The 27468-nt window shown below is 45.9% G+C and overlaps 2 protein-coding genes across 4 annotated transcripts; one reads left to right on the top strand and one right to left on the bottom strand.

Moving 5' to 3' along the window:
* The first annotated feature begins 5364 nt into the window (after positions 1–5364).
* On the top strand, positions 5365–13488 carry borcs6 (BLOC-1 related complex subunit 6). Of its 2 annotated transcripts, XM_030354990.1 has the most exons (7): positions 5365–5460; positions 6275–6804; positions 7245–7455; positions 8045–8227; positions 8628–8791; positions 9500–9583; positions 11529–13488. In XM_030354990.1, the coding sequence occupies exons 2-7, from the start codon at positions 6283–6285 to the stop codon at positions 11652–11654; spliced, it is 1290 nt and encodes a 429-aa protein (XP_030210850.1). In that variant the 5' UTR covers positions 5365–5460; positions 6275–6282; the 3' UTR covers positions 11655–13488. The 2 variants fall into 2 exon arrangements, with proteins under 2 accessions (XP_030210850.1, XP_030210860.1); XM_030355000.1 differs by lacking the exon at positions 8045–8227.
* Positions 13489–13531: 43 nt separating this feature from the next.
* On the bottom strand, positions 13532–27143 carry LOC115542644 (hyaluronidase-1). 2 transcript variants are annotated; one of them, XM_030354974.1, is made up of 7 exons: positions 26505–27143; positions 19528–20230; positions 18701–18952; positions 18029–18175; positions 17114–17200; positions 16413–16640; positions 13532–16230 (listed from the first exon to the last, which is right to left on the bottom strand). In XM_030354974.1, the coding sequence occupies exons 2-7, from the start codon at positions 20170–20172 to the stop codon at positions 15847–15849; spliced, it is 1743 nt and encodes a 580-aa protein (XP_030210834.1). In that variant the 5' UTR covers positions 20173–20230; positions 26505–27143; the 3' UTR covers positions 13532–15846. The 2 variants fall into 2 exon arrangements, with proteins under 2 accessions (XP_030210834.1, XP_030210841.1); XM_030354981.1 differs by lacking the exon at positions 26505–27143 and having other exon boundaries at positions 19528–21054.
* Between the last annotated feature and the right edge of the window lie 325 nt (positions 27144–27468).

Below are 27468 nucleotides of genomic sequence, written 5' to 3' on the forward strand. Positions count from 1 at the left end.
TTCTTGAACAATGCCCCTTTGCCTCATAGCAGCACCATGACCAGAGGCAGGGCGGTCTTCAGAAGAAAGGCCCCTCACTGTACAGAGAGGAACCCCCTGCTGACAACCCTCCGATGCCTACTGTGTAAAAATCCGAGGAGAATTTAAACGGAGGCCACGGAATGATGCCGTAGACAAAACACGCCACGGCAACCAGTGAGATGAAAGCCAGCGCCACTGACACGGTTCATGAACGGACACATTTGGAAACGGTTTGGTTCACACGTGTGTAAAGATTGGCTCGGGTTCGGGTTCTCCAACCCGGGCCAGGTCACGTAAAGCGACGTCCTTTTAAGGGGGTACACACGGGCCCATGCTCAGAAGAAAGTTTGACAATAACCCCTACCCCCCACCTCCCCACTCCCCCATACAAACCTCCCCAAACCCGAGGTCATCAGACAATGGAAACAGGCCGGTCGACTGAAAGAATGAGTGGTTGATTTAAGGACCGCAGTGGTTTGTGTGTCATGGCCAAACGTGAGCGGGCGGAGCAACCGCTAATGGGTTTATGAGATGGAAAGCAGGAACTCTTACCAGGGGACGGAAACACAAACCATATGGGTTCATATATATTTATATTTATCCTCCTGTCTGATATTACTGTTTATAATATATAGGGTACACTGTATGTGGTTTACCCCCCTCCCAATTTGTCACCACAATGCTTGGCCCAAGGGTTGCTTGTTAATAATGAATTAGTATTCAATGTATTATTATTATTTTTATGGCATATGGAGGTATTGCCTTGGAGTGTCATACCAGTGGGTGTGACGTACAGGTTTGGTTTGGTCCAAAATGTAATTATTGGTATGTCCTGGGAAAAAAGTACATTTTCAGCATTCGGCTGCTATTGGCTTCCATTAGGACCCTACATTGTATCTATTAAGCACCATGAACCAAACCAAACAGCAACTTATACACAATGTTTTATGTTTCTCTTGAACTGTATGTGTTATTCTGTGTTTTTAATGTTGTTCATGTGTTAAAGAAAAGGCACGTGCATTAAGAGCAACTAACAGTAAAAAGTCTTTACGTCAGTGCTTATGAAGCAATTAAACACTATTTAAAGAACTATTTGGACTATTGTGAACATCCGAGTGGTTCTCTGTGTGGAGCAGACCATTATGTATATCGAAGAAATAAGGTGTGATTATTTAAGTCAATAAATAACATGCATTCAATCATTGTTAATGAGTAGATAATAAATATTTAAAAGAAGACCAATTTTTGCATCATGGAATCGGGGAACAATGTCCAGCATGAGCTAGTTTCTTAAATAAGTTATAACTCTGAATAATAGTTCAGCGTTCTTCCGTTCTGGACCAAAGGAGTATGATCGTGTTCTTTCCACTGGTACTGCCACAAGACCACCACAGTGCAAGAAGATCTAAGATGTTTTATTATTAATCATGAGAAGATTATTAAGTTATCTGCTCCTGCAAAGGATGAATACATATTTACTACACTGATTCGACCATAAAGTTCACAATATTTATAACGACCCGACTGTTTCAAGTTATTTTCCAGCATTCAACAACTTCAACTCCCAGTTCTCAACTTCAAACGCACGACCAATCGTGACTCATTTGTCTCAAATTAATCATTTGGTTTTTTAACTTTTGGAACAGAATGCAGAACTTTGGAGGGAATAATTCACTGGCAAAAAAAATAATTTAGCTCTACAGAACAAACATAGGCGGATTTAATTTCAGCGAGATGGTTGGCAGTTTGTACTGAAACAGAGTGAACACTGCCATAATAAAACCCCAATCACATGACCACGAAGACATAAACACAATCACATACACATCATTACTGATAGTTTTTTTGGGAAACAACTGATGCTGCAATAAGCGAGTTAAAATAGCTCTCATTGACTTGCGACACATGTCCAGAGGCAATGTTGGTTTTTCCAACAAAAATCCTTAAATATTGAAGTAACTTAATTTCTAAATGTTAAACCAACACCACTTCTTCCACTGTTTACCTTCTCCCTGGACTGTGTTTGTGTTTAATCTGGAGTGTATCTGGAGTGAAACAACTTGCTTCATGACCAAGTGTGAGCTTAGTTTGTTTAGGAACGTCTCCAATATCCAGTAAGTCTCTGTTTGCGAGTGTGTGTGTGTGTGTCAGTGATGGATTTTGATTCAGTATGTTTGTGTGTCTATGTGTGTGTGAATTTTGAATTTGTGTCCCTTGTGTTTGTGTGTGTGTTTAATGTGTGTGTGTCAGTCTGTGTGTGCATGTGTGTGTTTTTTGTATGTGTGTGTGTGTGTGGGGGGGTGTTTCTGTGCGTGCAAGCGAGTGTGTGAGCTGCATGGGTGTATGTTTGGGGTGTGTTCACCATGAGGGGACCCTTGAATAGACAGACAGGTGGAGAAGCAATTTGTCAAGCACACAGCTGAACAACTTCTTACTGCGGGGCCCTGCCAAGAACCGTGGGGCCCTCGGGAGAAAGTTTAAATGGAGCCGACCCCTCAGACCACTTGAAAAAAAGACAACCGAAGGGTGTTGCTCTGTGTGTGTTGACAGAATGTGTGTGTTTGTGTTTGTTTATGTTTGAGTTAGACTGTTGACCGAGTGTGTGTGTGTGTGTGTGTGTGTGTGTGTGTGTGTGTGTGTGTGTGTGTGTGTGTGTGTGTGTGTGTGTGTACGTTTTTCGACAGCATGTGTGTGTTGTGTGTTTTTCTGTGTGTTTATGTGTGAGTTAGTGTTTTAACATCATATGCGTGTGCGACTGTGTTGACAGCATGCGTGTGTGTACATGTGTGTGTTTCGGTGTGTTTGTGGAGGGACAGAGGGCAGGAGAGGGGGACCGAGTGAGAGGGTGTCTTTCAGTTTGGTGGTTGAATGAGTACCTGAGTGGGAATGCCTTTCTGATGATAGCCCTGTCATGAACGTGTGCTTGTGGAAATGTGTGTTTGTGTATGCGTGTGGCGATGCACTCGTGAGAGGGCATGCTCCCAGAGCCCTTAGAGTGCTGAGAGTGTGTGTGTGGATGGGTGTGTGTGTGTGTGTTTGTGGGTGTGGGTGGGTGCGTCTGTGGGTGTGTGGGTGAACATGTGTGCATACGCATGTCTTTGTCTTGGTCTACATGCATAATCAAATAGTTATCCACAATCAGTATTGTGCGCTTTTTATGTATTTTCGTTTTTTAACATGAAGCTTTCATTCTGGATCTAAAATGTCTTCTCCAGCAGTGGAACCAACCGTCAGCAGATATCATTCCTGTCCCTCATCCCGGAGGACAGTCGGAAATATGTAGAAAGGTTTACTTCCTCTCCAGGGAATGTGTGTTTTGTTTTTTTAATTGGCAATCAGTAGTTGGTGGTGTCTCTCTCCTCTTCACACACACACACACACACACACACACACACACACACACACACACACACACACACACACACACACACACACACACACACACACACACACACACACACACACACACACACACAAACTTTCTTTCTCTCTCATTTTCACTCTCACCCCCTCCCCCCCACTCTCTCTTTCACCGCTAATTGCCAATCAGTCACAGGTGCTCTCATCCTCTTTCTGCTTCAGACACACACACACACACACACACAGGGTCCACTATAGGCTTATTTGAGAAGATATAATCAACCCCTGTAACTCGCTATAGAGATGAGCAGTTCCTAAAGGTAGGCTTAAGTTACTAATCAATTAAATCAGAACGAATAGATAATTTCTCATGACAATCTTCTCCTCACATTTTCCCGCGACTTGAGGCCCGCAACTTGCTCCTCCACCTCCAAGTCCCAGACGCCAGCAGCAATAGCAGCTACCTCATCCGTTCCAGACCGTCAACCGCCCGAGCACATGAGGCATCTGGTCACCAAGTATTTCCGACGGCAACGCTTATAGCTTTCCAGTTCGTTCAGATGTGGCTCTGGGACGCGATCCAAAGGAGTTCCAGTCCCATCGCTGCATCTCGACTCATCTCCGCCTGCACAGAGCCAAGAACGCAAACCGCAACCCTCCCAGCGATAGTCCCGGGCGGTCACCATCACATTAAATCAAGTTTTGAACCTTTAAAGATATAACTAGTACAAGCACAAATATCTTCTTTTTATGGAGAAGTATTTTCTGCAGTGCCTAAAGTGGTTGTTCAATTTAAATAATCGTCGCCAAAATGTTTTGGGATTTCTTTTGGGCGAGTATATGGCCATGATTCACTCCTCATAACACTGATGGTCTGGACCTGGCAATCCGAGGCTCTTATACCCGACTCATTATTCAATGAACGAGGACATTTATGACATTGGTTGTGATCGTTATCCCCTGGATGTGTTATTGAGTCAGTTCCAGGGTTTTGAGGTCGAGAACACATGTTCTCTGGGCGAAGGGCTTCCTGTCTCAGTCCCACATCAGAGACACGCAGACGCCCGCCAGGCTGATGGGATTACACATCCGATTAACGACTTCACTGCAGATAGGCCTGTTGCATCTTTATATAGCAGGGTTGTAACGTATAGTGTATTTTAATGTTGAAGATAGATCGCAACTAGTTTCAAAGCCAGTCCAACGCATATTAGGGTGCATTACCGGAAAAACATTGATATTTCATCTGTTGTGGACTATTGTGTATTTTGGTATTTTGGCTAAATGATTAAATTAATAATAATAAAAATACATTTAATTTAGATGCGCCTTTCAAGACACCCAAGGTCAAATAAATTCACCTGTTATCATAGTAGGCTACACTTGGTGAATGTAGCCTAGCTAAACAGCTTTTCTTAATAAAACCATGAATACTTTTAGTATCGGCACAGAGCAGATGAGTGAATGATTTTTGTTGTAGCTTCAAAGTAAAAATGAAATAGACCGAATATAAATGACTCCTTCTACTTAATAGTATTGAGCCTTCAGAATCAAAGAAAGACACCTCCAAACTAAAATTAAAAGGGATTTAATTTGTCTAGACAACCAAATATTTATTTATTTAAAAATAGTCAGTGTGGTCTTTGGGTCCCTCTGTAGGAATAACGGGAATAACACCTGAGGAATATGAATCAGGATCTTATTGCGTACGAGTGTACAATACAATATCTTTAATGCTGTTACAATCTCTTAATCTCTTTATCTGAACAATATATATTTTTCTTTAAATGAAACAATTTTACAGACAGTGTGCTGTAACGAATTATTTGATGCTGTTATTTACAGAATCTGGAAATCTAGAGGTGGATAATTAACAATTTATAAAGAATAAGAATAATCCTGATGTTTTTTAGAATTGGAAATATCAGTCAAGTGGAAATAATTGTGTGTGTACTTTTATTTATTTTTTTATTTATTCTTTGCAAGGCGGAACTAGTAGGTCTTGGAAGATGCAACGCGGAAGGACTTTCCGGAAGGACTTATTTGTTGCCTACAATTTTTGGTATTAAAACTGCACTGGTGAGTGTGCTTTCTTTATTAAATCAGCTAATATGGCACTCGTGCATCAAATAATAACTGGATAACTATACGATAAGCTCTACACTCCTATACTTATGCTGCACATAACATATGATTTATAAAATATATAAATTCCGAGCGACACATAGCTAGCTCTTTTTGCGTTAGCATAAATTAACTGCATCACGTTAACCACACTGGGCACCTGTGATAGCAGCTTAGCAAGTGGCTAATGACAGCTCATGTCAACTTTTTTTAAAGGTGTCTCACGTATCAATGTTAGTTGTTTTGCCTTCTGGGTTACGCTTTTATTGATTTTTACAGCTGTCCTGTTCAGAGAAGCTAGATACAATGCTTTACCAGAAGGTTGTTTATGCTGCTAGCTGCTAACACAACAGCCAAGGCTATTCAGAGCAGACAGCCTGACGTCATGTTTCTACTGCTACAATAGCGACCAGGCAGATATCACTACACTAACCCAAACCAGGCAGGAACTGTCCAAAAGATGGTCGAGCCCAATCGATGATTCATTGATGAGGCCAAACGCTTTACCACCGTTAACATATTAAATGAAGAAAGTCGTCGCTTATTCTGTTCGTTGTTTCCGATCATGAGACCTGTCTGCTGAAGTGTCATAACTTCCTCTTTACGTATCTGTTTTTCATCAACATTTCTAAAATGTCTATAGGGATTGGATAATATGTATATACATTCTGTAGTATATGACAAAATATATATATTTTTACAAAATATTTATATATTTATTGTAACATATTTATGTTTATCAGACAGTTTTATCTTACCTCCTTACTAGGTGGAGGGATGAGTTTATTCCCTGCGATTGGCACAGAGCTGCCAGATGCAGCCAATGGGGTGGCCGCACCTGTCTCCACGCAAACATTCAACGACAATGGCCCCCACAGCCACACCCAGGCTCCCCTGAGGTACGGAGGGGGCAGAGTACCTCATCCTGGTCACAGAGTGGAGGAGGAAGAGGAAGGGTCTCTCGGAGAGAATCACCTCCACTCTGAGACGGACCAACGTTCAAGAACCCACAGTACGGACTCCAAAAGGCATGTGAAGTCGTCGCACAAGTCACGTGCTTCCAAAGCCTCCCTCGCCGCCGCCGCCACGCACACAACAGATGCCGGACGACACACACAGTCTTCGAAGGCCCGGCACACCCCCGAGCCCCCTGGCGCAGCTCTGCGGTGGGCCCCAGTCAGTGCAGAAGAGACACAGTCCCTGGGAGATGACGGGGAGATGGAGAAACAAGATGGGGAGGAGGATGAGAAGGAGAGACAGTGGGTGGGTCAGCACGCAGAACCTGGTGAAGAACTGGGGGTGAGTAGCATCTTCATTTATGATGAAAGTCTTTAGAGATGGTAGTAGCTGTATTATTTGCCAACCCTAACCCTCAGAACTTGAGGGAGTAGAATACACTCCAAGAATGAATGTATCTTCTGTGTGCATGGGTCTTCGATATAGGCAAGCAAACCTATCTACTTGGTTACCCCATAATATCCTTATTATGGGAGAACGTTCCGTAGCTCACGGCCAGCAAGCCGGTCCACTGCCATTTAGAATGAGATACTTTCAAATCTATAAATATAAAACCTATGATGGATTCATCCTGAAGCTAATTCCCAGGGCAACAATGAAGAGTAATATGAGGCAGCTGGTCGTGTCTTTCTAATCTCTCTCTCTCTCTCTCTCTCTCTCTCTCTCTCTCTCTCTCTCTCTCTCTTCACCCCCCCCCCCCCCCCCCCCCCCCCCTCCCTCAGTCCTCGCGGCGCTACTCCTCCTCGGCCCCGGGGCCCAGCTCCTGCGGCTCCTCCTCCTCCGCCCGGCCGCCGCCCCCCCCCCCGGAGGAGAGCCCCTGCCCGCCCCACGTCATGGCCCAGGTGCGTGTGCGCAACGTGCCCGAGCGGGAGCGCATCGTGCGGGGCATGCAGGACAGCAAGAGCCTGGACGAGATCAGCCAGGCTTGTGGAGGTAGGGATGTACATGTGGTGGGTGTGTTGTTCCCAAAGGGCGAAACCTGGGAGCTGTGGAAAGCATAGTATGTCTAGAATTGTTTTGCTGGCCCAAATGGTAACATCGCTCTGCCACCTGGCTTATAGCAGCAGGTGTTCATTTTGGACCCTCTCGATGTATATTTGATGTTTGGTCATCCGAAACGCATAGATTCTTGGCATGGGTGAGTCCAGCGCGAATCGAACCCCTACGATGTGGCAGTGCATGCATTCTCTGAGCTTGACATACCGTGATCTTAAAAAAAACAAAACGGTGTCAAACCGATTGAAAGCAGATAATACATCTGTCGTGTCAGCGTTTAGGTTTAGAACTGCCTCAATAAAAGCTGCAGTTGTGGTTTACTCTGGTCTCCATTTAGTTAAATATTGGATCCAAATTGTAACATTTGGCTATTTGATCCAACCTGCCTCCGGTCGCATTGAAAGCTGCCCACATGAAACCAATGATCCAGATGTTTTTGTATTGGTTTTCATAATTGGTATTAGGTGAGTGTATTGTAGGGCACGTGATTCTCTGAGGTTTGAATGGGTCTGGGGGTGTCATGCAGGGGGTCTGGGGTCCCGGGGCGGCGGCCGGGGGGGCCAGTCTGAGGGCCGCAGGGCCACCATCTCCTCAGCCTTGGAGCTGGAGGGCACGGTCAGCCATGACGGAGACCTGACCCACTTCATCACCAAGAACCTGGAGCAGAAGATCAAGCTGAGCACCAAGCCCAGCCTGGACTGTAGCGACTGTGAGTCAATAAGACATGCATTGCCTTATTGAGCAAAAAACATTACATTTGTGTGGCTCTTTTGTGAATGAATGCGTTATCTACCCAAACTCTGAATGGGCTGAAGCATTAGCATGTGTAGAACCATCTCAGATAAATAGGTTGAAATAGCATGCCTGTCTGTTGCTTATACTTATCCCAAAAGCGGTTGTGTACATCGTAGGCTGTGATCGGCTATGAGCACTGAAAACTAGTATTGTTTTCTGTTTCCAGGTATTTCCCTCCCACACTTTAACCCTCTTTTCTGTGCTTGTGAGAATGAAGGTCATTTGTGCCAGAGCGAGAGACTGAGAGAGAACGTGTGAGCCCTTCTGATTGGCTGGCTAAGTCTCTGACATCACGTGGACCCTTCTCTGTTCAGCCGACTGCTCGGGGCCCATCCTCCGCAGCCGCGGGTCGGCCCGGAGACCGGCGGACATCCCGCCCATCGACCCTGCCGTCCTATTGGACCTCGAGAGACACACCCAGGAACTGGCTCGCAGTGTGGAGCTGATGATGCGTGGCCTCAACGGGGCCATCCAGAATGTAAGACACACACGCACGCACACCTGACACACACACCTGACACGCACACACACCTGACACACACACCTGACACACACACACACACACACACACCTGACACACACACACACACACCTGACATGCACACACACTTGACACCCACACCTGACACACACACACACACACCTGACATGCACACACACTTGACACACACACACACACCTGACACACACACACAAACACCTGACACACACACACACACGCACACCTGACACACACACACACACACACACACCTGACACACACACACACACACACACACCTGACACGCACAGATACACCTGAAAAACACACACGCACGCCTGACACACACACACACGTACACCTGGCACACACACACACACACCTGACACACACACACACACACCTGACAAACACACACGCTCACCTGACACACACACACACACACACCTGACGCACCTGACACACCTGACACACACACACACCTGACACACACACACACAAACACACACACCTGACACACACACCTGACACACACACACACCTGACACACACGCACACACCTGACACACACACACACACACACACACACACACACACACACACACACACACACACACACACACACACACACACACACACACACACACACACACACACACACACACACCTGTCTCTGAGCCCCGGGTGCCTCCCCTCTCCCCCCAGATGACTGCACTCAGCGTGGGCTACATCCAGACCTATCGGGACTCAGTGGACAGCCTGGGAGAGTCTGTGGACATGAGCATCAAGGTACTGTTAGCCTGCTAGCCTGGAGAATAACCTGCCTGTTAGCCTGCTTTTTATCCTAGGATGCCATTTTTTCTTGGATGTTAGCTTGATTTCTAATGGTAGTTGTTCGCCTGACTGCTGATGCTAGTTGCTAGTCTGACTGCTAGTCTGCCTGCTATTCTTCTTGCTAGCCTGCCTGCTCGCTGGCCTGGTTGCTAGCCGGCCTTTTAGCCCCGTTGTTAGCCTGCCTGTTAAGGCCCAACAACACCCTACGGTAAATACGGATACGGACCGTTTCGTCCGGTCCCGGAGGTGTTTCGTCCGTCAATGGGTCCGTCGCCTCTGAGCTTACGAATCCGGAGTGCTCCGGGAGAAACGGAGCAATACCACCGGAAATCGAGGCGGCAGTCTAGAGTCAAAAGTCAGACCATTCGCGAAAATATATAGAGTAGTATAATATATATATATATTGTGTTTAACGCTTTATACTTATATTATACTATATACCTGACCTTTTTATTTTATTGTTACCCTGCTTTGGCAATGAGTTGTAACTGGTCATTTAACAACATTTTGAGGAGATAAATCTGCGGGTTGGTGAGGGGTGTCACATGCCACCGCCGCCTAGGCCTACACTTTTTGCACTTTTTTTTGCCGATTTCAGATGACAGAAAGCAAAATCATCTCTACAGATGTCATGTTTGCGATTGTCGATGCCGTTCATTTGTGAAACGACAGTCACTGCCCTCTAGAGGATGTATTGCGTAACATCCATAACAACGCTGAAACCAGACGGAGGTATGAAGGGTAGTTCCGGAGGCAACGTTTGGGGCGGACGGACGAATTTCGTCCGGATCCAGAGGTATGAATCGGCCTTTAGTCTGAGTGCTAGTCTGCCTATTAGCGTTCCTCTTAGCCTGCCTGCTAGCCTACTTGTTACACTGCAGTGGCAGCCAAGAATGACCATCATAGTGTAAAAATAGAAATAATAAGCACACTCAAACCTAATAACCACACTTATCCTTTAAAATCACATTTCACTAACTGACTCATAAGCACTATTATTAATCCAAAGTAAGGTGCTCGGGGGAATACATTTATTGCTCCTGAACTTCAAGCAGTTCCCTATAGAAACTTGAACGCACGTTGTAGCTTCTCCAATTCTGAATGCATACTTAAATTGTTCTCTGCCTTGGATAAGTGTGCGAATAAATGTTCTTACAAGTCTGACACTTCGATGGACAGAGCACTTTGGATGGTTAGCTCTTTGGGATGTTTTTCCTTCCTTTCTGTTGAATTCTATAATTGATCCACCAATATTGATCGTCAATCCTTGATAAATGTTGGCATCAATCCAATATAAACAACCAACCTTATAACCTGTAGTCCTCAATAGGGCTTTGACTCCGAACTTTGTTATTCGAATATAATTCGAATATCAAAAAAAAATCAAAATTCGAACGAATATTAGGCAGTCCTTAATATTCGAACCTGTTATGGGCAGGCCAAGAACCCGACGCAGTCTATTCATAATATCGTAGTGACCACGGAAGAGGCAGTGAATGAAGTATTGATTAGACAGCGATTTATTAGAAACCTAATAAACCGTTGGAACACGCCAGACCGGTAACCATAGCAACGCGGTAAACAAACCTCGCGAAGCCCAATCCTGACGGCATTTAATGGTCAAAATATTATTAATGAATATTAATAAACAAACGAACTTCGAATATGATTTTTGGGCAAAAGTCAAAGCCCTAGTCCTCAATGTGGCCTCAGCGGCATTATATGCTGCAGCAGTAAATAAGCATTTGACATTGAGGCGTTTGTTTAAATGTCTCTGGTGTCCTTTCCCTCCCTCACCCTCTCTCACCCTCTCTCACCCTCTCTCGACCTCTCCTACCCTCTCTTACCCTCTCTCACCCTCTCTCACCCTCTCTCACCCTCTCCCCTCTTCCTCCCTTAGGGAATGTACACCTTGATGGCGCGTTGTGAGGAGCTGGATCGCTCCATGAAGCCCATACACACCCTGGCCGCTCAGATACACGACATCAAGCGCACACTGGACGCGCTGGAGGCCATCTGCAAGTAACCCCGCCCACCCCACCAAAGTCATCCAAAAGCCAGCTGCTAAGATCTATAGATCGAGCTCACCCGGAGCGCGCTAGAGAAAAGAACGGTACAAAGCGGGAATCTCACAGGCAAACAAAAAAAGACATTAGTATACATTTATGACTGACCCCGCCCGCCTCTGCGACACCTGCTATACCAACAAAACAAGCACTCCTCAGTGGCTCCGTCGTGAACTGGGATGCTTTGGGACTCATGGAATACCTATTGCCAGGATCAGCACGGGATCGAATGCTAACCCCGTACTCCGGCAGACCACACGGCCACCGCAGACGGGAACTTTTAACCGTCATGGAAACCTAGAAATCGCCACTTGATTTGTCATTGAACCTGTCTGACCACTGTTTCTAGGCTAGAGCTGTACGTTCCAAAACAGAACCTTAATCATAATCACAAACACACACACACACACAAACACATTAAAAAATACGCATGTATTAAACACATACGCAAGTATATAACACATAAGCACAGACATACAGAAACACACCGTCCAGCCCACATAGTTCAGATTGCACTAACCTCTGCTCTCCTGAAGGGGGCAGGTTTTCCCTGTCTTTTTCCCGACCAGACGTTCACAGACTCCAGAAGTCTGAGGCACGATTTGCACTGCAGCAGAAGAATTTTTTATTTGAATGATGATAGCGACCGCTATGGAAAACGTCACATCCATTTTATGCCTTTATTATTTTCACAGAGGGGATTGTTTGTATGGTATTAATGCTTTGTTAGGACTGTAGGATCAATGGTCACACACTCCCGTCTCATTCATGACCAGGAACCTGCCCTAAAGACCAACCAATTCAACAAATTCCCCACTGGTAGCATTGGTTTAATGGAGAGCCGGGTACGTTGATTTGCATTGCTCAAAGGCGCACGGGTGGTAGGTCGATTTTTCGTTTTAATAGCATTTTAGCTGATGGTCTTTGAGTGAGTAATGGGTCACTTACAGCCTAGCATCTGCCACCTGCCAGGAGTTAAAGATGTGGTTCAGTTGAGTTGGAGTCAGTCCCGTAGTTAAGTCCACATCTGTACACGCATCGGTGTGTCTGATGCTACACGACCTCAGTGTCGTGATCGGTTCATGTCGTGATGGGCTCATAACCGTCGTCTTGGATAGAACCACTGCTTTACTCTGCTTTTCCAAAAGATGCATAATTCACGAATCATGTGTTAACCATTAATGTTACGATGAGTCCTCTAATTTCTTAAACAAACTCCCGATGTGTTATTCGTTATTTATTCTTCACTTCTGACATTTTTACAGTTTATATTGTTCATATTTATATGAAACAGAAGAAAATATGGAGTATGATAATATATTTTTTTCTTCGTTAAATCCCCAAACATCCACGCAGTACATTTGAATGCTTCACAGGTCGATATACTTTTTCTTTGCATCTTTATTTCATTTTACAATGGTCTACACCAACTATGTGGCCAGTCACAGGGAAGATCGTATCGTTCACAGAAAGGTATTGATCATCTTGACTCGCCAAAGTCTTGCCAGAGTTCCGGTGGATCTGAAAGGCAACACTTTCCTCAAAGTTGTGGTCGTTCGGCCATCTTGCTTTTCATGGTGTGGAAAAAAACCCATTTTAAATGATAAGAGGCGTCCCTTTTGTCAATGCACTGGCAGAGAGCTTGGAATGAGATCCTGGTAGTCCTGGTGGTCCTGGCTCTCTATTACCCCTGGTCCGTACCTAACACTGTTTACAGAAGGCCATTGACACACACACAAAACGCGGTGATGTCATCGTTTGAAGTGTCATCGCTAAAATGCAAAAAAAAAAAAAGACAACCTGTTTTATGCAAAGCAAAACAGATGATTTGCGACTTGCAATGATTCAGAAATGTTATCTACACCTTTTCTACCATAAAGTCATACAGAACAGAAAAGGGCACTTTTTCTTTATAAAAAGAATCAGGGGGGGAAGCCACGTGTCGTTGGATGTCAGTTCGTTGTATAACGTCAGACCATTATAAGTGCTGACGGGTCACAGTGCTTCGTGACAAGTGTGAACCTCTCCTACTTACTCTGCGTCCAGCTCCAGCTCCATCTTATCAGTGGTGAAGAACTAAGGGAATGGGACACCTCCAGTGTGAACTGGGCAAGAGGAAGGCCTTGCCTGTTGGGGCTGGGTGTGCGTGGTTGTGTGAACCGCTAAGGTCTTATTAAGCCGTCTCCTTAGGCCACCCCCCTACCTGCTGAATGTCAGCTTTCAGGAGAGCGATCCAGCTTGTGTGTGCGTAACGCTTCTGAAAAAACCGGCCGTGACGATGTCCCCGCTGCTGTGTCGCCCACGGCCCTTCCTCTCCTTAAATCTTTACCGTTGAGTAATTCCCAGCTCTATTGGAAACGACCTGTCGATGAATATCGGCCCGTCTTAACCGCCTCTAGTAACCAACAGCGCTTTTCCAGGCAGGGCGAGTTGGTGGATTTTAACGTTCCAAAGCAGCATGTTTTAGCAAAGAGTGGAGATTTGAAACTAAATGGTATCTTCTTTTTTTTTGTAATATATTTAAATAGATTATTAATATTATGTTGGCCCAAGCTGTGTACATATGATCTTACTGTAACTAAAGAAAAAAATGTTTGATTTAGATCCCTTTGTCTTGAGTGTATATTTTAATGAAAAATGAGAAATAAATTTACACGCTGAAAGTGTCTGTGTGTTTGTACGTTGTGCAACTAGAAACGCTGTAAACACAAGCATCGGACAAAAATTTCAAGTTATTGTGTTTGCATTTTGAAAGTACATGTTGATATTTACTGAGCCTGTTGTACCTGTCATGGCCTATACTGTCGCCAGAGGGCGCCAGTGAGCCGAGTTCTTGCACATGAAGTTATCTTCTCTCCTTGCCATCATTCCAGTCTGAAAACTTTTTCCTAAGAAGCTACAACACAGATTATTTTTTGCCGTCTATAGTATTCAGTTTATTGTTAGTTATTATACATTTTAGTATAATCCGTTTTCTCAATAATTTCTTCGAATGATATCCCCACACACACCTGACCAGCTCGCTCCACTGTTGACGCTAGCACGCTAAATGCATGCACACGCAGGCCAATGTCCGAGCAGCACTGAAGTGTCAATGAAGCGTGGGTACTAGAGCCGTGCTGGCCTAGAACAGTGTGTGCTCTCTTTATACATTAGCTAAAGCACACTTATGGCTTTGAGCCACAATGTGCTCCTTAGTTCTCAGAATTCCGCCCTGAAAGGTGTAAAGATGTAAGCACAGGATCCGGTCGAGCGTCCGTCAACATGTCTTCTATTCACTTAGCCGATGACTATCCAAAGTGAATTCAGATACAAGTCATTAAGGAGAAAGTAAGGGGGCGTGGGGGGGGTGGGGGTCTTGCTCCAGGGTGCCTGCTACAGCATGGTGCCTGATGGATTTAATCCAGGGCCTTTCGGCTCGGAGTCGACCATGCGAATGTTGGTTGGTTTATGTTAAGGTTTTATTAAGCTTGGTTTAGGGTAAGAAATCCCCTTCTCTTAACCCGAGGACTGCTCCCACTTGGTGCAGCCACCACCATCAATAGCACTGCACATTGTTGAGTGTGGAATTATGCATAGGTGTGTTTTGTTTATAATTTATAATTCAAGAGGCTCATATCCCTTCCTGAAATGGTTACAAATGATTCACGGTTACTAATAAATACAAAAGGCACTGCAGTGTTGGTTTTTTTAATGGACTTTTAATTTGATATTAATTAATCCATCAAGGAGAAAATGGTATTTTTAAGCGCCGCTTGGCGTGTATATCGTAGCTAGCTAGCGCAGCCGCCCTGTGGAAGGCCTGTATTAATGTGTGGGAACAACCTGTCCCTGGTATCCTCCGGTGAGATCCGAGGGCTGGTTATTGATTGAACAGGGGGGCTTTGAGGGCCTTCGGGACATGCTGCCGCTGTGCCGGTGGTGGGGAAAGCTGGGGGGGTAGAAAGGCTATCTGAGTTACAAGCTCTGCCTCCTTCCCATTAACAACTGGGGAAGATGAGTCTTGTCACTTTCCCTGGTCCGCAGGGATGTCAAAGTGCACGGGTGAGATTCTATCTACAATCTTTTTTCCAAGGACACTTGAGCAGAATGGATGGTCACCATCTTGTTCGCCTTAAGTATTAACTTAAGCCGTCTACTAACGTCATGTTCCTAATGGACAAGGAGCAGTTCTTCTGCCACCAGCACCAGTAAGATGGCTGTGATCTGGTAGCCTGGTTTTGTCCCGTGGTCCGTTGCCACTTCAGATGAAGGCTTCGGACTACCAGCCCCAGACGTGCCGCTGTCCCCTGTATCCCCCAGAGAGGAGTCCTTTACTGTCGAGGTTCCCACAGGGCCCTCTACATCCCCAGTCTTTTGTACTCCCTGGCCCACAATGGAGGCCCCGTCCTTGGGGGACTCCTGGTCGGAGATGGCCTCCTCTGAAGTCTCAAACCACTGACACAGGAAGTCTTTCTTCCACATCACCGCCGGGTCGGGTTCATCCGGCGGGACTGTGGTGGTGTCTGGTTCCTCCGTGGCTGGGGCTACATCCGGCTGAGAACACAATGACGAGGGGAAACAACGCTGCATCACTGGTTGAGCATTTTATTGTTGTCCGCAGAAACAGTTTGACCGTTTTGTGATTAAGTCAAAGTAACACTTGAGTCAGGAGAATTTCAGTGCAAACTTTTAGACCTTTGAGAAAACCGCTCATCTAGGCATGATCCCTGGCTCACCTTCTCCTCATCCTCCCCCTCCTTCTCCTCCTCCTTGTCCGCCCTCTCCCCCACCTTCTCGGCGGTAGTGGGCATGTGGAGGTAAGCCGAGCTGTCTGGGTTCTGGCGAATGCAGCGGCCCCGCCCCTGACACAGAGCGCTCGAACACAGCCTGGTCGCCGTGGTAACGTTGACGGAGTAAGGCCCCAGCACCTGACGAGTAAACTCGGCCAGGTCTCCGCACTCCCTCTGGTGAGACGGTGGAAGAAACCGGAGAGAAAGAAAAGCTCACAGATGGACATAACGAGAGAATGCTTCGATGGTTACGGTGTTCCACTCCCAGTAGAAAGGTACTGGGTTTGATCCCTATGTCCCCATTCAAACCCGGAGACACTCTCACCCCTACCTGCTTATTTTAAGAGCTGTATCTCAATTAAATAAGTGACTTTGGACGGAAACCATCTGCTAGATTACAGAAATGCGGTAACTGTAATGGAGAAACCGAATCGCAGAAGATCCCTAATAGACACACTATGAATGAAGGCAACGTACATTCCGCCACACATCTCCACACCTTGAGGCATTACACAAGAAGACATCCTGGGCACTTTAGGGCCAGTAAAAACCGACACAAAGTGAAGAGAAGCATGAATGAACCGAGGGGGGGAGTGATGGAGAGGACGGCATATGGGTGTTTTATGGAGTGGTGTAACGTTACCTACCTCTGTTTTAGCATCCTCCCTCTCCCAGATGACTACTCCAGCGGCCCCGAGCGCAGCACTCTCTCCTATGGTGTAGAGCAGGTCAGCCTGCGTACAGAACAGTTGGCAGTTTAATTACAGAAACTTCTAGAGTTTCCCTGCAGCAAAAAAAAACTCACCCCTTCGTCTTGTCAAATCTTGCATTTGTTTGGATGGAATTGCAGGCCTGGGAGTAAATTAATACTGCTACTACTACTACTTCTACTATTTTATGTGAATGGACAAGGCCAGATGGTGTCAAATATTACTGCCGACAAAGGCCTGACCTTAGCTCAGCATCTTTGCTTCTCCTGCGCAGAATACATATTAAAAAGTATAAATTGTGGGAAGCTGACAAAAGCGTTTAGATTATTTTATTATTATTTATTTAGTAGGTCTTTAATGTTTACTACACGCCGAACATGATAAAGAATAAAAAATAAAGTTGGGCTGACCACCCCCCCACGCCAAGATCGTAAGAAGTACATAAATCATGGTGACATCGTCTGAGATTGTCTGGCCGGGAGCGGTTGCTCCGGCGGCGGTGGGAAAAGACGAGTGACACGTCGCACCAATACAGCAGAGACGCCGCTGCAGTCGACCTTTATTAATCTCTCCCTTGGCCTGCAAGAGGCCTGCTGTTTCGCCCTGATGTTTATACATCACATCACGTCTGCTCACGCCTTTCGCTCGCTCATCGCTGCCCCCGCGCTTACCAGCCCTGCCAGTCTATATATCCTCCCACGCAACGTCCGTCTTTCTTAAGTCGCGGAGACAAGCAATCTGCTTCCTGCTCCTCGATATATATATACACATATATATATATATGTGTGTGTGTGTGTAGGCTATTAAGGCGCAAGAGAGTAACCGAGTGGACTAGGATGCTGTGTGTCTCACCTGTGACAGGAAAGTATTGGTGGAGGTGTATGTGCTCTTGACCAATGGGAACACGGGGAGATCGTAGGTGGTCCCGGACATGGAGGCCACTCTCAGCGCCTCTCTGATCTGATTGGACAGGAGAAGCCTGGCACCAGACGTTCCACCCTGCCGGCCAATCAGACAGATAATGAGACATTTTAATTGCAAGACCTACTTTGATTCAAAGGTCCCATATTATACTACCAGGTGTGAGTGTGATTAGCCGTTGCAAGCCGTTTGGAATATCTGCCTCTTCTGACATCACAAGTGGGCGTGTCCACCTAGATGTTTGCTGCATAGATGAGCATCGTTTGCTACAGTCCACCGGGTAGGGTGGTAGACTGATCTATCCAGAACACATATAGGTGGACACGCCCACGTGTGATGTCAGAAGAGGCAGATTTCAAAACAGCTTGTAATGGCTAAACACACTCACACCTTTTGGTATAATATGGGACCTTTTAATGGAATATGATGAAAATACATTTTATGATTTATCTTTTAAAAGGAACTAAGAATAACATTGAAAGGCCTTGTACTAAAGTGTCATGATGAATTGGTGACCTTGGCAGATAGGTTTACCTTTGTTCTATGCATCTTGATTGATATTGCATTGATTATAAAAAATCTAAATCTAAATCCCCTGGTTACCTGTAATTTCTCCAGGGAGAGGAAGGGGTAGAGGGCGGAGCTTCGTTTCCATAGCCACTGCAGCTGGTTGTTGAGCTCCATCTCTTGGGCGGGGCATCCTCCTGTGCTGTTAGCTGGTGTTAGCGTCTGGCTGGGCTCCAGAGTGTAACAGGTGGGGTACGGAGAAACCCCCCATAATGCTTTAGGGCGCAGCCGCCGTACCTCGCGGAGAGTCTCTGTGAGTATGGACTGGCCCGCCGCCTCAAAGTCCACCTGTGTGACACCATCAAGAGGCCCCGTGATTAGAAGGAGGGGTTGCTCTGCTTTTCATTTTAACGCACCTAGTTTGGTGTTGGGTGTTTTTCCTCATTGTCGAATCGCCACATCCTTTTCTTTTCAATCATTAGGTTTTGAACTTATTATCTGCTTGTTTGTAGAAATGAAAACAAATAACAAATATTTGATTGGTTAACAGCATGCAAAGATTTTAAATCACGTACAAGGTAATGGAGCGAATCCCTTGGAAAAGTAGTGCAACAATTACTTCCACTCCTCTTTCATCAAGTTCAGTCGTTTGTCAAATGTTCGCCCTGCATATAACTCAAGATCTCCCCCCCCCCCCCCCCCCCCCTAGAGGCTTAGTTAGGGTTCCACGTTGACATAGAGCAAGGGGGTTTACGGACCCATAGGTCTCTCCTTGTGTCGACCGCAAGGGCCCGACATAAACCCTGACGCAGAACCAAAACAGGTCCATGTCCGCGCCGAAGCGAATCATTGCGTGTTCATTACGTTATCGTCAAAGTAGAACCCTTACTAAGCCCCATAACACCACCCATCCTGCACCTCACCTGCGCCCACTTCTCCACCTCCACGGGGGTCCAGTCTGGGAAGAAGCTCTTGAGCAGGGCCCTGGAGGCCTCCAGATACAGCACCTGCTTCTCCCGGTTGCGGCCCCACTGGGGGGTCCACTCGGCCCAGCGCAGCACCCCCAGCCCCAGGTAGCGCGGGGCGGGCAGGGCCGCCGCCAGGTCCTCCCCGGCCTTCTGGAGGTGGCCGTTCAGCCGCGTGTGCTGCGGCAGCCCCCCGTTGACGGGCGTGTCGCGGTCCAGGAAGTAGGGGTAGCTGCCCAGCGACTCCTCGTAGAACACGGCCACGCGGCCCTCCGGCTCCACGCCCAGCGGGGCCAGCTCCGGCCTCCCGGGGCAGGAGGCGTCCGGGACGCCCCAGAAGATGATGAAGGGCTGGCCGGAGAGGAGCGGGGGGCGGGCGGGGCGGGGGGGCGGCCCGGCGAGCCCCGGGTGGGGGGAGCCCAGGAGGAGGAGCAGGAGGAGGGGGAGGAGACGGGGGAGGAGTAAGGCGAAGGTCGGGAGCGGGACCCGTGGGGGGTGTGGTGGAAACGTTCTGTGCGAGCCCTGGGGAGAGCCGGAGCGCTCCCTGATCGGTTGGGGTCCCGGTCTTGAGTTTGTCCTCGGTCGGGGATCCGACCACGCCATTGGATCAGCCGGCTGTCAGTCGTCACGCTCTCTTCCCTACCTCTCTGCCAATCATTTCCTAGGACACGAAACAAAAAAAATGAATGAAGGTTTCGTTTTGCGGGTCGTAAGTATCCTTATATAGTATCCTTTGATACACACGCTGGCACATTGAATGCATATTGAAACCCTTGTGGATGGTGGAAATTCATTTTTTGGGGAATATTTTACGTTCTGTTTACTTATGATTTATGGCCTGTGCCCTATGCAACAGATAGATAGCTGCATTACGCTTGCTCTGTTGATGCTTATGCAATGCTATTCATGTACAAATAGAAAGTTCGTTTTTCAGGCATTTTTTATTTACACTGTTGAATCTACATTCAACCCTTCATCAATAAATCCTTTCCTGAATCCACTTTTCAAGAACTGGTGCCTTTTCAAAGCTTTGGTTTTACTGAGAAGAACCAACCACGAAATATACAAGTACACAAATAATTATAATCTGTATAGTTTATATTGTTTCTATAATGGTACAAATAATCTATAAAGATGTTGGTGTTGAATTTGTATTAAACCTCTCTTCTCCTTCAGTTAAGTGTGCATTTATAACAGCACACGCTTCTTAATATTGATTACCTCGTGACCTTTGTGACCTCGCTGTTCAGACTCCTGGTTCTGCACATCATCGTGTGCCGGTTAGAATAAATCGTAAAAAACCCAACCTTCCCCCCGCATTCTCTCCACCCGAACGTTAATTATTCTCGTTTACTTCTATCATATAGTGCCAGCTGGCGCTAGCAGACAGCGCTAGTCAACTCTTCACTCACTCCACAGAGAGACATCCAGCTGAACCTGCCTTAACCCAGCCAGGAGCGACGTGGTGTCTTCCACACTTTATCTCCCATCCTCTAACTTCTCCCCCTCACACCACCACCACCACCACCAGCACCACCACCACCACCACCACCACCACCACCCTGCGCACTGGGACGGATTAGGGAAAATCCTGCGATATGAATGCAGACATGGCTCCTGAATGGAGACAGCCACCCTGCCGTCCCTCCATTATGCAAATGAATTTCTCGCAGTGCATTGTTTAATCTTAACTTTAGCTTAACTTGGTGTCACCGTGACATTTACGGAGCTATTCCTCCCCGCGTTTCTACCCTGTGAGTCATGTCTTAATTCCTATTCTGCACCGGGGAGACGGACTCAGGGATAGACAGGCCTGTGCACGCACGCACACACACACACACAGACACACAGAGACACACGTGCACATGCACCTCGCCATTTGAGACGACCACAGTGTGACTCAGTGAGGTGGCTAATTAGGGTAATGATGAATGAGGGCTAAGACGATGTCAGCAAAACAATTGGTCGCTTGCACACAGTCACACTCACACACGCACGCACGTGCACATATGCACACACACATGCAGACACTCCTTCAGACACACATACACACACTATGGCGTTAGATCCCTGACACAATCATGGCTTTGGCTCACACACTCGCAGACAGACACACACACAGACACTCACTGAAGGGAGCTAGGGGTCGCTAGACAGGGGGGACAGACAGAATATATAAAGAATACCCCACTTAATTGACTTTTTGGAAGGGTGCCTGACATTGATTGACGTCGCTTTCGCTTGGACATTACTTGAACTTGATGAACGTGATTTCCCTCTAATTGGGTTGAATGTGTTGACGAGTGCAATTGGGATCTGATGGCCTGGTTGATATTTAATGGAGCACACAAATGTTAATGGATTCATCGAAAACCGCTGAAAGTTGATGATGAAAAAATGATTTCTTTTCAAATGATTCGTACACAGAACTAATACTTACTATCTATTCGCCAGATAAATAATTTGCAAGGAATTCCACGAAGGTGTTAGCACACATACAGATTAGACAATATTACAATAAAAAGGCTAAATGTATCAATATATATATAAATGGCAGGGATGGAGGATTCTAGATAAAAAGCAATCTGTAGTGTATAGCAAATGGTTGTGTGGTAGTTGCATTGTAAATATGCCTTATGTGGGAATGGGATATGGACCATCGGGCAGTCCAATGGCTCCTTATTCATGGTGGTCGTAGTGGTTTTCAGTCTACTCTTTGAAAAAGTCACTGCTATACCCCTTTGCTTATAATGTCATGTCACAGCCAGCCTGGATCAGCAAAACCCCCGGCCTTCGGAGGGCTTAAGGTTAGGACGTGTTGTATAATGTGGGCCTGGGAAGTCCTCTGAGAACTGTGATTAAGGACTACAAATAAAGTGGCCTTTACTTAAAGGTACGACGGCGGATTATTTGGACCGCTGTGTTTCGTTGTGGTGCTGTTTCTCATATTTGTCCACCGCTTTTTTTGCCACAAATAAATCGTGTGCGAGTACATTGCATCTCTAACTGTGTTCCTCACCGTTCACGTACAATATTTGTATTGTACCTCGCACTTAGAATGGCGACTGCTTTGGAAGGCCATGTGCATGAGCTGGGACACATACACGGATGTAAACAAAGCAAAACCAAAACGTTGGGAAAGGACTTGGCAAGCTTCTTTCACCTGTGACTTGAGGTACGACGACATTGTGTAGAAACACGGTCGATACAAAACCACCCATTTTACGGAAACAAATCAGCAGGAAAAGCAACCACTGTATCTTTAACAAGAGCTGGGCGTGTGCGCGGGCCTGGAGTTGGAGACAAGTGTGCTGCACAGGTGGCACCCAGAAAACCATTTAGAACCACAGCCGTTGTAAACTCGTTACTAATCTACCGTTGACTCGATTTCTCGATTTATTCCCGCGAGTAGCGGTGGTTCCAAGGACGAAGGTATTGGGAGGGCGGCCGCGGCAGCGTGCAGCGACGCAGGAACTCTCCCTCAGTGCGACAGGAAGCTAATTATTGTGCCAGTTAATAGGATTGATTAGAGGCGGCTGTCCGTCTGTTCTGATTGGTCCATATGGAGAACCAACTGCCAGTTACGGGAGGCGTCGCAGCGGAACACGTTCCTGGTGCACGACCCACGCTGATAGACACTATTTAACATGTGATTTATCTGAAACTTGCTTGTTCTGCACAGTGGTGGCTGTTACAAAGGGAATTTAATGTCCATGTTGTGCTCTGTGTATTTAATGGCCTTCTGACTGGTAGTTAGTTACTGTATTCCTTAACCACCATGAATTTAATCTTAATAAATCACAATATTTTGCCAAGTTACAGGATTTAGAGAAACCCAAGGGAAGAGTAAGGAAGGTATAGTTATCCTGGGATATATCTAAGTGAGTCTAAACTCGCATTTCCATTTAGGGCACCACCATAGCCTGCCATCTAGTATGCCATCTAGTTAAGCCGAAGAGTGAATTTTGTTCTTTCATTATTATTATTAATAGCATCTAAATTTAGAAACCAGCTGCTGCTATAAGCTGACTTCTCTAGTCACAATGAATGATGGGTACGTTTTTCTTTGTGTCATTTGTTCTTTGTGATCTGTGTGTACAGATCCTGAGTAGTTATTGGGTGCGTCTAAGGTTATTTGTGCGAACGAAATGTCTACCAATTAGGATTATGAATCGAGACTCGCCAGGCGTTTTACTAATTTCTGACATAGCTGAACTATGAGCTACTACTTTGAATACAAGCAATTTTGATTGACAGTCAAGCTACCATTTCAGGTCAGGATCTCTGATACAAAAGAATAAGACGGGACACAGAGCGATGGGAGAGAGACTATGGGATCAAGGTAGAGAGAGACTCTTTGTATGCGATGGCGAGACCGACTTATAGAAAGAGGATTGTGCTATTATAATTGTATGGTATGAATTTGTTAGGATGGAAAATGATGAACACAAAGTCCTTCAGAAAGGAGCCGCATGCGCGGCAAATTATCTTTCTCCGTCTTGCTTTCTCGGTCTCTCTCTCCCGTTCTTATTTTTCTGGAAATAGGTGGTTCTTCAGATGTAGTTTTGAAGATCCTCAGTCTTATCGATTGGTCTGGGATTGGGGGAGTACATGCTGCAGTGTTTGTGTGTTTTAGTACTTTTAAGTAAAAGGGTAAGGGTTTATAACTGGGAGATCGCAAGGCTAAAGCTTTGACCGCAGACTCAGAAAGGCATAATTGGATGAAAGCGAGAAACACATTCATTGATCAACCTCACATGAAAGTAGGATTAAATTATTCCACAATATTGTTTAAAGGAGTGAAGCCAAATTATGAATACATTTGCGACACTGCACCTGCTATGGTTAAACAGGGTTACAGTCTAAGTGACTATTCATTATAATTCTTGTGTCTGTGAATGAACTGTAATTGTGAAATATTAATACATTCAGTATATTTAGTGTAATCTGATAAGCAGCCTTTAATCTCCCACGCTGCCGTGTAGTAGTCAATGGTAAAAGGTGCTAATTGGCTTAACTGCTAGGACTAAGTCCCTGGTCTGTGTTTACAAGTCTGTCTGAAAAGAGGATGAGTTCAACGCCCACCACATCCTGTAGGTCAAAGGTCAACCATTTCAAAATGCCCTGACCCGATAGGAAATCGGTAGTAGCCTACGGCTTAAATGACGTTTGAATGGAACAGAAACAGGGCTGGTGGATCTGGGTGGGACACCATTCATCGGACACCATTTGAAGATGTAAAAATATGGATGGAGGTGATTTGTTGTGTTTGCTTTCAAAAATCAAGTGTTTGCATGGATGTAAAATGATAAACACAATCACGAACATAACCGTTTGGCGAACCATAGATTGAGTCCAGTACAAATGTGGGATGTAAGTGCAAATTATGCACTTTTCATTTGGTCTTGTATAGAATATAACCTTAAAGGGGCAGACCTTATTGGTCCAAATTGTACCAAAAACGTAAATCCTTGACCCCTGTGATGAATGGTACTTTAAAAAATGTTCCCATGGAAACAGAGTTGATGGTCCGCAATATGAAGCTTGTATCTCTTGTCTTAGAAAATCGAGGAGCCTGACAGTTCACATTTAACATGAAGGGTTTCTATGACTCTTCGAAGTAATGCATTTATACCAGGCCTCACATTTGTGAGACACAAGTCAGATGTGACCTATCTCATCCTCACCCCCTGCATTGGGGTAGAGAGGACTGTTAACTCAATGGACGACATGAGTAACCACCTGTGCCTCATGTCATGATAGTGTGAACCTATCATACAGTAACTGCCGTTTCATACTATGTGTCATGCAATGTATAATCTCTGATAATCTCATACTCCTGATAATAATAATGATGATACCTGAATGATAATTAGACAATGCGTGCTGGTTTACCAGGAGCAGACCATCTGCCTTTTAAATGGTTCAAAGTCACCAAGAGTTAACCTCTCCTGTATCAGTTGAAACTCAGTCATTCTACGAGCTTTCAAGATCAGGAAAATTGAGCTATTCTGAACCTCAGTCCTCCTGCACAACCGTAATTTATTTTAGACCTGAAGAGACCCTTAACTCCCTCTTTTGCTGGATTAAGAAGTGATCTCAGCTCAGGACTGGCTGTGCTTGGCGGTTGGAGGCTGGGAAATGAAGAAAAAACATGACTTCAGGACTTGATATTCGTGGGTTTTAACTCTGATGACTGCAGTCTATCTGTAGGCATCCTTGGACAATAACCCCTGGCCTCAACCTGCTCCTACTGTATCATTCTTTTTACTTCAAGTAGCTTAGGATAAAACTGTCTCTCAAATGCCTGAATGGATATAAACATAGTGTTTGAATAGTCTAAACTATGATTCCTCACTGGATCCGATCTAAAATAACATCAGATTAGTGGGAACACATGTGTCACTCTCGGAGATATCCCATGATGCACAGGGAGACACAGTGACTACAAAGTGTTTGCACGCAACATTCTAAAAAGGGGCGGGGTTTAGAAATAATCGTAAAACAGTAGGCCTATGTTTTATAAACACAAACCACAGTTGTAGGTCCAAACTGCGGTAGTACATCTCACACAACTTTGATGTACAATTAAACGTTTTCTAGACCTTAAATGCAATTCCTACAGACATAAGGTTATTTTGTCCCGATGCTTTCATGCAACAGTGGCAAATTGTCTTCTAAAAACTTCATTCAAACATCCAAGGCTTAATACATTCTTCATCTCCTCTGGAAATCCAAAGCAGTTCTTAGATATTGCTCGGTCTAGCCCTGTGGTTGTATTGGTTCTAGTCTACTGCATAAATCCTTTCTTCTATCTTTGACTCGAGAAAGCAGTACTCGTTATCTCTGCTCTGAACTGCTGGTGCTTGGCAGTAGAGTGGCGCTTGGTAAAACGCAACCAAACATGAATTTCAGAAACCACAACTCACACTCACCGACAAGAGGAGGGTGGTCTCCTTGTCTGCAGAGATAGGTCCTCGGCGAGCGGCTTTTATATTCCAGTCCTCAGCCTCTTCCAGGGGCCATGGCTTGTTCGGTCTGTTCCCCCCCTTGATGCTGCCCTCCTGCTGGGGAGGTCGGCGGTAGATCCCAGAGGGCCTGAATACATGGAGGCGCCACAAAGAGGACCTCAATAAAAATGTGAAGTCTGGAAAGGTCCAAGGGAAGAGCGATAAGGAAGGAGGTCCCGGTTGAGAAGGTGGAGGGAGGTTGTGCACCAACCAAGAAGAACTTGTAATCCAAAAAAGAGAATAAGATAAATAGTGCCCTAAAAAGAGGAAAGACTCACTCCAAAAAAAAGATGCAATGGTGTGAGAGGGGGGAGGGGAGGGGGAGAGGCGGAGGATGCTCCAGGCGAAGCGTGTCAGAGTGAGTTTTGGCTGGCGTGGGTGCGTGTGACCTAACCTTCGCGGACGCGTTTTGCTTCCTTATTCCGTGGGGTAAGGGGGGGTCAGAACGGAGTGCGGGCGGATCACATGACCAGCGACGCTCGCCGTAATCTCCCCTAATCCTCGGGAGCTCCTGCCGCTCACAGTTAGACAACAAACAACAGAGACGGGGATAGACACTTCCGCCGCCGCCCCCGCCCACGTAAACCATCCAGGCGAAACACACCGTCATCGTTTGAAAGGAATCCTGCTTCCTTTAATCAGTGTCCTCCAGCCTTTTGTAATTGGTTATGTAATTACATGATAATGAATTTGATTATATTAAGGACACTGTTCTGCGCTTTGATAGCTTCGTTCTCAGTGTAATTGCTTAACGTTGTATTAGTTCCCTAGTGTTAAAGGGGTGGGGGGCACCCTTGACCTTTCCTTTCCCTTCACACCTCCACCTCCACCCCCACCTTCATCGCCATCTCCATCACTTGTTTTCTCCTCTGTGAGTCTCTCCCGGTTT

The sequence above is a fragment of the Gadus morhua genome, chromosome 1, assembly GCF_902167405.1.
Source record: "Gadus morhua chromosome 1, gadMor3.0, whole genome shotgun sequence".
Classification (NCBI taxonomy): Eukaryota; Metazoa; Chordata; class Actinopteri; order Gadiformes; family Gadidae; genus Gadus; species Gadus morhua.